This window comes from Marmota monax, unplaced genomic scaffold (genome assembly GCF_021218885.2).
Source record: "Marmota monax isolate L192 unplaced genomic scaffold, Marmota_monax_Labrador192_F-V1.1 WCK01_AAM20220418_F8-fsc00100, whole genome shotgun sequence".
In the NCBI taxonomy this organism is placed as follows: Eukaryota; Metazoa; Chordata; class Mammalia; order Rodentia; family Sciuridae; genus Marmota; species Marmota monax.
Window position 1 is genome coordinate 5,124,691 of NW_026693872.1, and position 16,378 is coordinate 5,141,068.

General features: G+C 37.4%; 1 protein-coding gene and 1 long non-coding RNA gene across 2 annotated transcripts in view; one reads left to right on the plus strand and one right to left on the minus strand.

Moving 5' to 3' along the window:
• Window positions 1-8,795: 8,795 nt before the first annotated feature.
• On the minus strand, window positions 8,796-15,336 carry LOC124105429 (uncharacterized). Its single transcript, XR_006855718.2, has 2 exons — window positions 13,518-15,336; window positions 8,796-9,240 (listed from the first exon to the last, which is right to left on the minus strand). It is a non-coding gene; the product is annotated as an uncharacterized LOC124105429 (long non-coding RNA).
• Window positions 15,288-16,378, plus strand: part of Ehhadh (enoyl-CoA hydratase and 3-hydroxyacyl CoA dehydrogenase) — a 35,087-nt gene continuing 33,996 nt past the window's right edge. The window contains exon 1 of the mRNA XM_046462586.2: window positions 15,288-15,421. Coding sequence (XP_046318542.1) covers window positions 15,348-15,421 — 74 coding nt within the window. The 5' untranslated portion in view covers window positions 15,288-15,347. The remainder of the gene's footprint in view (window positions 15,422-16,378) is intronic.

Genomic DNA, 16,378 nt, shown 5'->3' on the forward strand with positions numbered 1-16,378 from the left:
AGTTAAAACTTTAGTGAATTTTTTTTATATTTATTTTTTAGGTGTAGATGGACACAACACAATGCCTTTATTTTTATGTGGTGCTGAGGATCGAACCCGGGTCCCGCTCATGCTAGGCGAGCGCTCTACCACTGAGCCACAATCCCAGCCCTAGTGAAATATTTTTACAGGATCACTTTATAATGTAATCTACATATCATAAAATGACTTCCCAGGGGAAAAGAAAGTTTTAAATTTATCTTAAATAAAGATACTTTAAAAAGTTTTAAAAAGATTTTTTTTAAATAAAGAAAGTTTTAAATTTATTTTAATTAAAGGATTATATCTCAGAAGGCACACTGGAAGAAGAGCTGGCAATATTTTAGTTACTCACTTTGAGGATCTCTGTAAGCCAAGATATCAGTGGGTGTTTGACTTTTGTTGTATAATCATTATAAAAATGTTATTTATATTTTGATCTATTTCTTCCAACATGGACTTTATGTTCTGGATGTCATATCACTTATTGCTTTTAAGTTTGTTCTCAGAATTATATGAACAAGCATATGATCACTTCTTTTATTTTAATAAAAATAGTTTTGTATAATATAAAATATATTTAATTAGGCAGTATGTAGATTACATTATATAGTTAATATTGTTAGCACATCTGTTTAAGTAATTACCTTTTATTGCATATAATTTTATCAATTTATGGTTTCACCATACTTACCCTTTCCCCTGTTGATAAGTTTGTTTCTCTTTTATTATTAATTTTGTTAAATGGCGGTGTTGATCTTGTTAGTCACATTGCTCTACCTGTATTTTATGATAGTATTTTTTATAAAACATTGTTAAATTCATAGTCATTCTGCTAATTAATTAATTAGTATATTATGTGAGTGTCCTGTAACTGTTTATGAATACTATTGATCAGAATATAAAATTAGAGAAACTTGAAAATGATGTAAGACTAACCTGTTACTTTGGATCTTTTCTATATCAAAGACGGCCTTCAGCTTCTGTAAAGGCTTAGAAAGCCACTGATTCCATCACTGGACAGTGTTTTTAGTAAGTTATTTCTTCTAATGAGAAACTTACTTTCTAGTCCATCTCTGATACTGTCTCTTTGTTCTAGCTTCCTCTAGTGACACATTGAAGAACTTCCTCACCCCACCTGTCATCCATCTGCTGTCTGGAGCATTTGCTGTACACAGAGCCCTGAGCTAGGTGCTGGGAATACAGCATTGAAGAGAAGAGCCATGATTTCTGCTCTCCTACACTTCGAGCTGTCAATCTAAGGTCACTTCCTCAAACAAACCTTCCCCACTGTCACCTTCCCCACCTTATCCCACACTCCAAGTTTCTATACCTTGAAACTTAGACAGACATGAAATAACTGGTTACACCAATAAGCATTTGATTACCACTGCCATTTCTGTTAAGAAAGAAGGTATAGAAACTTGGAGTGTGGAATAAGGTGGGGAAGGTGACAGTGGGGAAGGTTTGTTTGAGGAAGTGACCTTGGATTGACAGCTCGAAGTGTAGGGAGGATCTGCCTGTGAAGGCCTCTGGGATGAGTGAGGAGGTGAGAGCAGTCCATACAGAGGAAGAGCATTAGGCAGTGGTTCAAGGAAGTAAAAAGAGTATTGTGTGTATTTTTATTGTTGTATTTGTTATGTATGAGCTAGTTAGTTGGACATGTGAGTAGTTTGATCATAATTTTCATTTTATTTATTTATTTAACTTGAAGCTCTTCATTTTGAAATAATTACATCCTTTAAAAATTATAAGATAGTACAATATTTTTACAACTTCGTATACACTCTTCATTCAAATTCCCTATTATTATTCCAGTTCAATACTATAAATATCAAAATCAGGCCTATTGCATCTTTGGTAAGACCTTCGAGTTAAAAACAGATGTTTCACTATTTTTTCCTGTACCATGCTGGGGATTGAATTTAGGGTCTCACTCATCTTAGGCATCATTGACTTACATCCTCAGTCCTATTTTGTTTTCATTTTGAGTTAGGGTTTCTCTAAATTGCCCAGGCTGGTCTTGAACTTGTAATCCTCCTGCTTCAGCCTCCTGAATACCTGGGATTACAAGTGTGCACCATTTTGCTGACTTAATTTTTCATTTTTTAAGGGTCTTTAAAAATAGGATAGAAGAACATACTATAGAAACCTCATGTGGTCAATAAATCTTAAATATTTACTGGTATGCACTTTATACAAAAAAGTTTGTACATCAGTGATCTAACCCATACACTTTATTGAAATTTCCCCATTTGTTCCACTTATGTGCTTTCTGAATATTTGTTAAATGATTAAACTTACATACCATTATTTTTAATTACTTGATTAAATACGGTGCATTCAGATCTGTCTCTGTGTTTCTTGTTGTTCAGAATCAGATCCATATGTCATGTTGCAATTAGTTATTATGTTTCTTCAGTCTTCTATAATCTTCTGTGATCTGTAAGGCTGAAGAATCCTCAGCCTTTTTTGATTGTTCATTTCGTGACCTTGATCCTTTAAAAGAGAACTGACCAGTTATTTTATATGATGCCCCTCAATTTGGCCTTGTCTGATATTAAACTCAGGGAATATACAATTTGGTAACTTATTTTTTGAGAAAGTCAAACATTATGCAGATTGTTGTCAAATGATTATAGAATTATAATCTCTCAATTTTCAGTCTGAGAACAACAGAAATTGTAGACTATTCTTCTATTCAAAGTGTTAGAGTAACTTTAAAAAAAATTATGAATGATGTTAGTGATTCTCTGTCTCTGACACTAGTAGCCAGCAGGGGAATTCCCTGATGTTGTTTATATTGTTTTTTGTTCAAAAACTAATGAGTGTATTAGAACTGTTAGCATAAATGTAGTTTTGTCTTAGTCTTGCCACTTGCTTTCAAAAAATATTATGCATAAAATTTAAATTTAGGAGCTATTTCCTTTATTACAAATTTGCAAAATTTTATTTTCACTAAAATGAATCTATCAGTAAAGTGGTTTTACTGTTTTATAAACTTCATCTAGTAATATGTCATTTGAATAATAAAGAATTATTGCTAATAATTTTTAGCAGTTTGTGAAGCTGTGCATTATAGTGATATACGTTTTATGCCGAGCTTATTAAAATGTGACCAAAGTTGTGATGCTTTTTAAAGTATTTTATTTAGGAGCTACAGTCAGCCTGTTGAATTTATGTATTTAACTTTATATTCACTTTAAATAGGATCACGGATTCACAGATGAGCTTATGTGAAAAGTTTTCCATTTTTATACACAGTTATTTCGATAGCTCTTCACCTTGAAGAGAGTGTAAAAGTGATATTTTATTGCTAATCTTATTCAATCATTGCATCCCTTTAAAATAAAATAACTCAAGTGTCATGTTTATATACTTGGAGACTTTCTATTAATGAGAAGTATATAATTGAATTTAAAAATTGTGATCCATATGGTGGGCACACAATGAATATTTGTTAAATAATTAAACTCAGACATTACTTTTAAGTACTCGATTAAATACCATACATTCAGATCTGTCCCAGCATTTGATTCTTCTTGTTCAATGTAGCCATCCTTAATAAAGACAGTGTATGAATAATGGCATTCTGTTTTATGACATAAGTAAAATATTTCTGCCTAGAGTAAAACTTTAAAAAATCTAAACTTACCATATTTTTAATACTAAATGCAACTGACTCATACATTCTTAGAGTGATAGAAATCACACCAAGATCTCTAGGCATTAGAAAAGAAAGTAGCTAGAGATCAAAGCTGTGTTTCAGAGTTTTTCAGGTTATGCCGTAAGGTAGAACTCGATGGAAGTGCCTAGGAAATTCATACTTCTACCAGGTGTCTATATATATGGAAATACTGGATAAATCATCAATGTTGGGCTGGGGTTGTGGCTCAGCGGTAGAGCGCTCCCTTAGCACGTGCGAGGCCCTGGGTTTGTTTGATCCTCAGCACCACATAAAAATAAATAAATTAAATATTAAAAAAAAGAAACAAAACACTTAAAAAAATCATCACTGTTTCATAAAAGAGAGAACGTTTTGTTTTTTCTAGACTTACTATCCTTCAAGGTTAATCAGATCTGACAGGATTTTGGCAATATTTGCCTAAGAAGACAGGAAAATGGTATAGAACATTGGTGGATTGGGCCTTATATTGATGTCCCATGGACAACCTCCTTAGCTTTGGCAACTACTGATCTGTTTTTGTGCTCTGTAGTTTTGTCCTTTCCAGAATGTTTTCTAGTAGAATCATGCAATATGCAACCCTTTTTTATACTTCTTGTAGTATTTCAGAATGTTATATAAATGGAATCATGGCAGATGTAGCTTCATCTACTCACTGTGGGTACCCTTGGATTCATCCCTACAGTTGAGTGTATCACTGGTCATTCCTTTCTTTTGTGGTTTACTATGTCAATGTGTGAACGCATTGCAGTTTATTTATCCAGTCACTGTTGTTGGACTTTGTGTTGTTTCTAGTTTTTGCCAATTAAGAGTAAAACAGTTATAAACATTTGCATGCATGTTTTTGTGGAGACATATGTCTTCATTTCTTTTGGGGAAATACCTCCTAATGAGATTGCTGGTTCATATTAATGTGTATTTTATTTTTAAGAGACCGCCAAACTGCTTTCCAAAGCAGCTGTGCTATTTTGCATTCTTATCAGAAAAGGAATGAATGACTGTTGCTCCACATTCTTGTCAGTTTTTTTTTATATACATTTATTTTTTGGTTGTAACTAGACACAATATCTTTATTTATTTATTCATCTTTATGTGGTGCTGAGGATCGAACCAAGTGCCTTACACATGGTAGGCAAGTGCTTTGCCACTGAGCCACAACTCCAGCCCCCCTAGTGTCAGTTTTGTTCCCTCCTATATTATCTATTTAAATATGTATGTGTAGTGGTATCTCATTGTAGTTTTAATGTGATTTCTTTGATAACTAATGATGTTGGTTTCATGTGCTTACTTGTCATTTGTATAATTTTGGGTGGAATATCTGTTCAAATTATAGACTCGCTTATTTGTTTATTTTTTTTGTACTGGGGTCTGAATTCAGGGGCACTTATCCATTGAGCCACATCCTCGGCCCTTTTTCATATTTTATTAGAAATGGGCTCTCACTGAATTGCTTAGGGCCTCGATAACTTGCTGAGGCTGACTTTGAACTCATGATCCTCCTGCCTCAGCCTCCCTTGCTACTGGGATTACAGGCATGCACCATCACACCTGGCTTAATTTGTTTGTTTTGTAAACTATATGGTAGAGAGAGTTCTTTGTAAATTCTGGATATTAGTTCTTAGAGACATGTGTTTGTGACAGGATTCTTTTTTTTTTTTTCTAAATATATCCAGAGATGTGTTTCAATGTCAATGAGGCCCAATTAAACATTTTTTTCCTATTTTGATTTGTGCTATCTGTGTTCTGTTTAAGAATTCTTTGATCCACAGTCACTAAGATTTCTTCCTTTGTGTTCTAGAAATTTTATGTTTCACATTTAATTATGTAACTCTTGCATTTTGAGATAATATTTTGCAAAATACAAAATATTTAGGAGCTACAGTCAGCCTGTTGAATTTAGTTACTTTTGTATACAGTTAGATATTAGTTGGAATTTCTTTTGTTGCATATGGATATTCAATTGTGAGAGCACCCTTGGTTTAAAAGACTTGCTCTATGGAATTACATTGGCTCTTTTTTTAAAATATTTTTTTTAGTTGTAGTTGGGACACAATATCTTTATTTTATTTATTTATCCTTATATGGTGCTAAGGATCAAACCCAGTGTCCCACACGTGCTAGGCAGGGGCTCTACCGCTGAGCCACAAAACCCAGCCCCTCCCTTGGCTCTTATTTAAAAGTTATTGACTATAAATGTGCAGAGGTCCTTTATTATGCTGCATTGATCTGTATGTTTACCCTTTCACCAGTCCCACACTTAATTTAGAGCCTTATTAGCAGTCTTGAAATTAGTCAGTATGAGCCCTCAAACTTTACTATTCTTTTCCAAAGTTGTTTTAACTATTATAGTTTCTTTGCCTTTCCATGTATATTTTAGAGTCAACTTTTGGATTTGTAAGACAAAACAAATACAGGATTTAAATTGGATTGGCACTGAATCTGTATATCAATTTAGGGAGATTTGACTTTCTGTTGTATATTTTGAAGCTCTGTGTTTATGTTTTTAGTATTTAAGATTGTTTATTTTCTGGTCAACAAACCCTCTTCTTGTTAGGTAATATTCCTACTTATCCTTGGGAACAGTTCTTATTCTGAAATCTACTTTGATACAATTATAATGACTGCAGTTTTCTTTTGAAGTATATCTCCTTTATACTTTTATTTTTAAGCAATTTATATCTTTGTGTTTAAAGAGGATTTCTTGTAGATAGCATACTGCTTTTTAATACATTTAACATGGCTTTCTTTGAATGTCCTGCATGACCTGGCCTTCTCCCCCAACCTCTAGGATCTTATTTCACACTCCCTCCTCTGCACTAATCTACCCTAATAATAGCCTTAATTCAGCTTGTAGAACTTGAAAAATTCTTTCTTGCAAAAGAGTCTTGTTCTTGCTGGTGTTTCTGCCATGACATTCTCATACCCCAGAGCATCCTATCATTGAACGCCTTCTGGGCTCTCATGCTGTAAGCTTCTAATAAACCTCCTTCTTATCCTTCAAATCCGCACTTAGCCACAATATGACCTGTTCACAGGTGCCTTTCCTGACCACCCTCTCTAGAGTAGGTCCAACCTATTCTTTGTAATAGAATCTTTCCTCCTAACCATAACCACAGTCTGGTATTGTTTATCTGCTTTTATGTCTGCATGTTTACTATATATCTACCTTTCTAGAATGACAAGGTTTTACAGATAAAAGGAACTTACCCATCTTGTTTTCCTTGAATGGTAATATTCAGTAGTACAATGTATGGTATATAGTATGTATTTATTAGTGTATAAATCAATAATTTTCAAAAGTTGTTTCTTACTAGGAGTTACAGAACCTCACAAACTTATATGTATTGACCATTAGGCAAAAATGTATTTATATTTGCTAAATTATCCTGTAGCCATTTGGAATCACTTACATGACCCAAATAATACATATTAGTATTATTACATAACTAATAAAGGATCTTCGTAAGACATTTTATAAAGCTTATCTTCATTTTTCTAAAAGCAATCAAAATTCTCAATACACAGATAACCCCAGCAGACCCTACACTGAAAATAGATTAGTGGTGTGCTTTTCTGACAAATTTAGAATTAGTACAGCTGAAAGTCTAACTCAAAACTTTATAAACACTTACAAATGCCTTTTTAGTTCCTTTTCATGTTTGCATATGCAATGAGATGTGGTATACTATGTTTAGATGTGACATTTGACAAGTAATGTGAAGCTCTATAAAATGGTAATAAATCAGTAATGAGAACTCAGAATCTGTTTATCTTCAGTTAATCATTAGGATCAACAAACTTTGATGGTAGGAAGAATAAGTCTATTTGGAAAGTAATTAATACTTTTATTTTCAAAGAAAATTTGTGAAGAATGTATGCTTAAAATAACATTTTAAAGAGTAATTTATGAGAATAAGGAATTTCCAGGTGAATAAGGAATTTTTCCATAAGATAAAGTAATATCTTCCTCCTCCTGCAAACCCAGCTAAATTTTGGTGGATGTAGCACAGTGGTAAAACACCCTTGGGTTCAATTCAACTAGAATTACTTTTCATGTGTAGAACTTTTTTTTTAAGTTATATATGGACACAATATCATTTTATTTATTTGTTTTTTATGTGGTGCTGAGAATTGAACCCAGTGCTTCACATGTGCTATGTGAATCTTCTATCACTAAGCCACAACTCCAGCCCTCACATGTAGCACTTTTGAAGGCAGAAAAGGCCAATCTCTGGGTGCCAAAGGGAAATGAGAGATAGGAAGTTAAAGTCTGGGGATCCATGAGATAGGAACTGGATGAACTATTGACCAGGGCTGAGAATTGAGATCATGGCAGCACACATAAATCCTGAAAAAAGACAGGTTTCTGGAGTACTTTCACTTCAGCAATCAGGTCATATGCAGGAAAAAGAATTGCTAGATAAAAATTATGATGGGGTGACCAGCACCCTGACAGAGTAGTTCCTGCTCAGGAGGTATGAGCTGCCTGGGAAAAAGTCTGAAATTAAATCCGTAAGAAATAAGACAAAGCCAAATATTAGATTTAAAAGCGGAATACCTGATGGGTCTTCCAGTCCTGGTAGGAACTGGAACTGAACAATTGAAAAAGACCCAATTCTTTATTTAAGGGGGAGCACATCAAAGGCAGGGATAAGGTTTCAGTGGAAGGAGTCTTGTTTGGGGTGCTTGCTTCTTGGTGTGGTGGTGGTCTTGTGCTAAACAGCTTGATTGGCATTTGGCAGGCTACACCCATCTCTGGGAGGCTGTGCTTGAACTTGAGTGGGAGCTAGAACAGGGTGTCAAGGTGAAATGGGCATTCTCACATCAGGGGTTCTGCCTGGGAGTTCCCCAAACTGGGCTTCCCTGCCTATGGCTGGCTCAGTTCACACCCGGCTCATAGATGGCTTCTGGGGGGGGGAAAAATAATCCAATTTTTGTTATAAAATAAAACAAATGATCTGCCCATTAGTTATCTATTTAGATTTGATCAAAGGTCAATGTGTTAGTACTCATCTTTTACTACTGGAGGCCTGACTCTGGGAGTCCCAACAAATGGAGTCCAGCCATCACTCCAAAAACCAAGCAGAGAAGGTAATGGTGAAAAACAGAGAAGGAAACTTTAATCAATAGATTCATTTTGGGGAAGGGAAAGTGAGATCTAGCATCTCAGCCCTGTCTTCAAACTGTTGACATGAGCCTAGGTTTAAGTAGAGGAAGAACTGGGACAGGAGGCAAGAGATGTGCATAAATAATTAAGCAGTCTTGGTCAAATGATGGTCTTGTTTGCCTATTACTTCAGTTCTGGTTCTTCAAGATAACTCCAGAAAAATCTTTATCCCTTGAGGGGTGATCTCCACTTGTTGCTCAGGATGTTTTATCTATCAGACCTGTGATCCTAGATGGGGATCAGTTGCCATGAGATGATTGCTCCTATTTAGGGGTGCTGTCATCACGGGGTGCTGTGCCTGCCTTCTGCTGTTCCTGGAAGGAGTCAGACAATGACTGAAGACTTCTAGGAGAAAGCAGTCAGTATGAACCTAGGATCAATGGAAATAGATGTTACTTTAAGCCATCCACGAAAGAGACCCACAAAGTACCCAGTGTTAAGCCCAAATCTCTTCTTGTGCTTTTTTGCTGTGCAAGTTCCACCCCTATGAAAGAGAAATTGATCCTTGGATTTTATGCAGTAGGCATTACTACAGTACATGGCTAATATTCCCCAAAACTAGCTCATTAAAGATGAAATAGACCAGCTCTCTTCAGTGAAGAGGACAAATAGTCTATTTAAAGCATTTGTTCCAATAAAATAAGTAGAGGGAAACTTGGATGCTAAAATTACATGAGTAGAAATCTTCCTGGCACTTAGTGTTTCTACATTATTGAAAAATGATGTTCCAGAAAGATTACTTTTTTTCTCTTATTTTTACTGCCATCGTCAACCTATTTTGGGACATTTTTATATATTGAATCTGGGTTCTTTTTTGACCTGTTATAGGTTTTTTTCTCCTCCAGTTCAACTGCATCCTTTTTTTTAAAAAAAAAAAAGAGAATTAAAAAATATTAAATTCTGCATGTAATATATCTGCTGTCATCTTAGTTGGACCAGCTTCCCATTTATTTGTCTTAAAATTATCCAGTTATATCTTAATTCCATCCAAAGAAGATACAGTCTGAAGATAGAGGTGTACTCTCTTCAATGCAATTTACTGTACAGTTAGAAAGCCAAGTGTTAAATGGAGAAGATGTTGTTTTTATTAAACATTTTGAGATTTAGATAAACTACATTTTAACTGACTGTCTAAAGTGATTATCTTTTTCCCCCAAGGTTAGTCTTAAAATCTTTTTTTTGAGTTTGAATGAAGGCTTTACATAAGAAATTATTAAAAGCAAGGGGGTAGGTAATAAATGTACATAACATTAAATAATGTAATGTAGGTGTAGATTCCCAGATGCGTTTGGATGTACAGATGGACTATGGAGTACTTTTTTCTGATGATGATTGGTGTAGAAATGTGTGAATTTGGTTGGCTTTTTACATCTTGCCTACCATTGCATGAAACATTGGGGTTTCTTCAAAATGTGTGTGTCATACTTCTTTTGGGAGGGGGGTTGTTTTCTTCTGTTTCTTTTCTGAGACTCCTACAGGAACTAAATTTGTAATTTAGAAACATTTAATTTTGTTAATCCTGTCTGGGACACTTAAGTAACATCTAAAGCATTACTGCTTTAGAATGTTCAAATAAAATTTCCTGACCCAAAAAAAAAGACTTCTAGGCACTGCTTCAGGGATCTGATGCTGTAAAGGCTGATAGTAGAATGCCCCTGCACATCTTTTATCAGTCTTAAAAGGGGATGAGACAAGTTGGATAAAATTAGGGCTAACAAACCTTACATTGCTAATTTTCAGATAAATATACCTTAAATTGTTAACATGGCTCCATGAAGAGCTGAGCATGTCAGAGTTTAAAATAATAAATTAGACAGACATAAAATAAAGACAGGGATGCCAGGCTTTATTCTGCTTTTGATTACCCAGGAGCTATTGGCAGACCTAAAAAAAAAGAATCTCTGCTTTTAGGAAAAGCAGCCTCTCTAAATCCATGTTCCGCTTTTGGTCTCTACCCTCTGTCACCCACTCTTTCCCTTTGAGTTTTCATTTTATTGTACTTCAAAGTTGTAATGTACAAAAATGGGCAGTCTCTTGATCATTAACTTTGTTCAGGTTTCTTGAGTATAATTGATAAAAATTGTACATATTCAAGGTGTACAATGTGATGTTTTGATATACACACACATCGAGAAATACTTCTCCCAAGCAAGATGTTAACACATCCATCACCTCACATTGTTACTTTTTGTGTGTATGCATGGGATAGTAAGATCTCCACTCTTAGCAGATTTCAAGAATATATTATTATTAACTATGGTCATTGTGCTGTAGAGAATCATATGTGATATATTAGTACATGAGAAAGAGCCTTAAAAGGGCCGCTTAGGATGGACTTGGTAGCATCCTTAAATATTTGACGAAAGACCATTCTAATAAAAGAAGAGTTAGTATATAATTTCTGACATATAAGTAGAATTGGTGAGTGGAACATTCTGGGGGACAGAACTTTTTCCCCCCTCTGCTGAGGATTGAAGTCAGGGACTTGTACTTGCTAAATAGGTGTTGATCTACACTTCCAGTCTCAAGACCATTTATTTTATTGAGCAGAAATAACTACTATGTAGAGTTTTGGGGTCTTCATCACTAAAATCACTCATAGAGGGGTGGGCAAACAATCTTGGTCTAGAAATGTTGTTGAGGACTTCTTATTTTAGAAGGCATACCAGCTAATTGGGTTTGGTGCCCATAATGCCCATAATCCCAGCAGCTTGGCAGCCTGAGGCAGGAAGATTACAAATTCAAAGCCAGACTTGGCAACTTAGTGAGGCCCTGTCACTAAATAAAATATAAAAACTGAACTGGGATGTGGCTCAGTGGTTAAACACTCTGGGTTCAATCCCTGGTACAAACAAGACAGGAAGGAAGGAAGAAAGGAAGGATGTATGTTAGGATAAATTACCTGGGTATCTCTCAAACTTATGTCTATCTATAATGTCTTTCCAAATAGTGTCAATTTTTGGAAAAGATGAAAGGGATTATCATTAAAATGAAATATTATTTCTAGTAAAATACATGGTGGAACATTGGTAGAGAGAGCCTAATGTGGCACCCTTCCTTCCTTTCCAGTACTGGGGATTGAACTCAGGGGTGTTATGCCATTGAGCTACTTTTATTTTGAAACAGGGACTCCAACTTGCAATCCTGCCTCCCAAGTCACAGGAACATGGGTGTGTGTCACTGTGACTAACAACTTAATGGCATTTTCTAAACAAAATGAAATTGGAATCATGAGAACGCCAAGATGCCAGGAAAGTTGCTTGTTCAATGAAGAAGTTTCTTGTTCTTGCATGACTTTTAGTTCAGAATCTCAGAGAGATAACATCAAGGACAACTACCTACAAACTTGAGGTGACAAGAAAAGCTCACTCAATAGCAAATCTCAATGCATTCTCATCTCAATTTTTGGCTGTGTTTAGCTCTGATGTGTAGCACATGGGTATGATCCTTGAAAACATGCTTAGTAAAACATTGTTGATGCATTTCAGCTGGTGAAGGTAATCAACATGTTACTGAGTCATTTTTGCCACAGTTGGTCTTTGGGTATCCTGGTAGCATATCTTTATCATTGAACACGGAACACACAAACTCACCCTCTTCTCCCACAAGGTTCAACACTTGACATTTGAACAAGTCACTGAAAATTATAATAAATAGACATTTCTGATATTATTGGTATAGAGAAGAATTTCTTTTTTAACCCCATCTCTCATTTCAAACACTTCTCTGAAAACTTTTTCTGTTCAAATGTCAGCCAGCTTCACTGTGGAAAATTGTATGCATGGCCTTTTTCTTCATTGTTGTAGTTAGTACAGAGTAAACATCTTTTACACACAGATGCAAATTTATGTCTTGCTTCTGTAACAGTCTATACTAGTTCCAATTAATGGATATCCCTCTTTCACAAACCAATTGGGCTTCTTTTATCTGTGGCTGCCCTCCCCTGGGCCTAGTGTCTCTCTCTATCCCATAGTGAAATAGGAAAGATCATGGGAGACAGTGTGTGAGAGATTTTATCACCATAGCAAGAAAGCATTACTTTGTTTCAAAAAAACAAAAACAAAACAAAACAAAAACCTGAGTGGCTTACTAGAGAAGTCAGCTTCAAGGACTTCAGGTCACAATTGAATGAAGTTTCACACACAACACTCTGAGTTCCAGGACTAACAGATCACCAATGCAGCTTTACACAGACATTTCTGTTCTTACTACTAGTACAGATTTGCACATTCTAACTTGCAGAGGTTCTGTATTTGCATTGGAATCCAGTTCACAATTTACCCTTTGGACTTTGTGCTTAGTTATAGTTTTACATTCTTTTATCTTTGTCTCAAGCTTTCATGAAACACTGAATGACAACCGTGAAAACAACGTGCTTAACAAGCAAAAGCAGCAACATAACATGGCATGCAGGTGCTTAGTCAGAAGGAATGACAATGACGTTGAGAAGTGTTCATTGATACAAATTAAATGAGAAGAAATTTAAGAATATAACAGTTCATGCCAACAATCAAGAGACCTTTGAATGGTCAGGCAGTCTAAAAAAACAACAGCATGGGGCTCCTACTGAATTAGCTTGTCACACTTCCTTGGACACTGCAAGTAAGGAACCCACAGATAGAGAGAGAGAGACACTTCATTACTTACACAGGCAGACAAATATTATCATCATCATGGTCTCAGCTCCCTGTATATCCATTTCCACAGTGTGGCAGCAAATAGAGTGGTGGATGAGTTGCTTTGTTGTTGAGGATCAGGACAAGATCAGCACTGAGACAACTTAGAGCAAGTGTCCCCTTTACACGTTGTCCCTCAGGGGTCTCCTTGGTCTCACCCAAGCCCCTGCCTGTTAAGGAGGCAACTCAAAACAACCATGGGCAGTTTTATGGATTTGCATGGAAGTTTGCAGATGTATGCTAACATGGGGGTGCAAGACAAAAAGGTCTGCCTTCAAATGAACCAAGAGAGATAGAGGAGGAATGGCCCATCATTGACTCCTACAAGGCAGAGATGAGTAATTGCCTCAAGATGGCTCCACACCATGCTGATTCTCTCCTCCTGCTGCAGAGGAATTTCAGGCCAGTCAGAGCTGTTAAGCTTTGCCTATTTGGCCCTTATGGAGATGTTTCAGTTGGTAAGATGCCATGGCAGAATTGTTCCCCCTACAGACTGGCGGCTCCATGAAGACAAAGCTCAATTTATTGCTTCATACTTCAGGGAGAACTAGGCTGGTCATGCAGTGTTTTTGCAAGCAGAACAGACCTTTGATCTTGTTTTGTTTTGTTTTTGGCAAGGTAGAATTAGGGATTAGTCATTTTCAGAGGCATTAGATCAAGATTGATATCAACTGTAAAAGCTGATTGTTTCCCAAGAAGCTGTGGTTGGTTGTTTGCATTCAGAGGCACATGCACTGTGCTTTTAGTGATTTTGTATGTTGGCTTTGATGGTCGAGATAGTTGTCCTTGCTGGGCTGAATGGGTTGTGACTGCTATTTGTGACCAGGACTTTAGGGAAGTCAGTAATTCTCTAGTTGTGGGAAACTGCTTTTATTTTCAGCTATAAAAGAATATGAATAAAAATAATCCTTAGTCGTTGTTAAAATTTGTAAAACATCAAGTGAAGAAAATTTTCACATATATTTTTTTCCTTGAAACTTCCAGACTGCCTCCTGACTACTTGATGGATTATGGTGATCAGGAGAGGAAAGCACATTTAGAAGAACCTTGTTCCACCTGGGACTTTTGGAGGGAAGGGGTGGGTATTGTTATCTTTAGTCTTAAACCTAGGTCCAGAACATGAGTGAGAGGTGCTCAGTTCCCAGACGAACAGATGAAGTATTAGAAACCCCAGCCCTTCGAAAAGCAGCAGAAAACGAAGGATTGGGCAGGCGAGGAACTCTTAGAGTTGCAGGATTGCTCTGTAAGTTAGAGATGACTTTTGTAAATAATTGGTTGACATTAGTACCATCCTCATTTGAGTGGCATGAATGATATATGTAGTACTTCTATTCCAGGCGTGTATCATTTCACATAATTGTCAAGGCGCCAGGTACTTGCTTCTGTACCTAAAGATCATGAGGTCAATGAATACAGGGATGCGAACAGCTTGCCTGACTCCAATAACCTAGAACCTGACTAAGAAGCTAACGCTTCTGGGCCAGGAAGTTGCAAAGCAAAAAGGCAATTCCACTAGCTACATTGGTCATCTGTGCACAGCTCTGGGGTGAGAACAGGATAGGAGGCAATGAAAAGGACTAGGCTGCCAACATCGCCTGAGCATGGGGGCGGGTCCTGAGCAGAAGGAGCCCAGAAGGGAGGTGGGTCGCGTGCCACAGACAGCGGTCTGGCAGCGGGAGGCGGCGCCAGGCTCGCATTGGCCCAGCGCACGCGACCCTCCTCTTAAGGCTGGCCCAGCGCGCAGGGAAAAGCGGCTGTGTTCAGTGGCCGGAACTACAGGCAACTTTGGCGACAGAGGAAAATGGCTGAGTACTTGCGGCTGCCTCACTCCCTGGCTCTGATCCGCCTCCGAAACCCGCCGGTCAACGCGATCAGGTAACAGGCTTCGTCCGCTCTGCAAGCAGCGCCGGGACAGCAGGGCATTGCTGATCTTTGGGCTCTGCAACCTTTGACTCTCCCTGTTGGTTGAAACTGAGAAGGACACTGACATCTGGAGCCAGAGTATATGCCAGAGTCTTTTCGTCCAGATTAGCTGGGTTAATCTTCATGAAAACTCTCGACCCCTCTTGACTGGTCAGGAAACTGAGGCTGAGTGAGGTTACTGAGCGGTGGAGCTGGGCGTGGGCTGAATCTGTCCTTGCCCACTGCGGGCTGAACCCTGCTGCTTGCTTGCGGCTTCTTCTCAAACTTTCAGTTCCAAAGGACTTGAGTTAGTGCAGAGCAGGACCTTGATCCAGCTGCACTCCCCCTGTTGGGAGCGCAGGCTGGCTGCCCTTACAAGGAGTGGTAAAAGCTGCAGGTGTCCTACAGAAAGTGGCTGTCCATTTCTGAAAGAGAGAGTAAGGGGCCGAGGGCGTTGTTCCGTGGTACAGCCTTGCCTAGCATGCGTGAGACCCTCGTTTCATCCCCAGCAACACTAAAAAATTAAAAGATAAATAAAATAAAGCAGGTCCCAGTGAATGCCAACACGGTGAGTAAAAGGGATTTGTCTCTGGCCCAGAAAGCCTAAATTATTTCTCCTGATCTGTTTTAAACCTCAGGGCTGGAGAGCTTCCATGGAGTGTTGATGTCACAGTAAGGCCCAAGTAGCATGTTTTGAAAAACTGAGAAAGCTAATCTTTTATTTTATCCTGAGGTTCTTTCTGAGAAAGCCAAATGCACTTTGAGCATTACTTTTATTTTTTGTTTTTGGTGGTGCTGGGGTTTGAACCCAGGGCCTTGTGAATAGAGGCAAGCACTCTACCAACCGAGTCTTATCCCCAGTCCCCTGGGGTATTAGTTTGAGAAGTGAAATCAGCGCTGCCTTTATGAAAATGGAAGAACTACACCAAG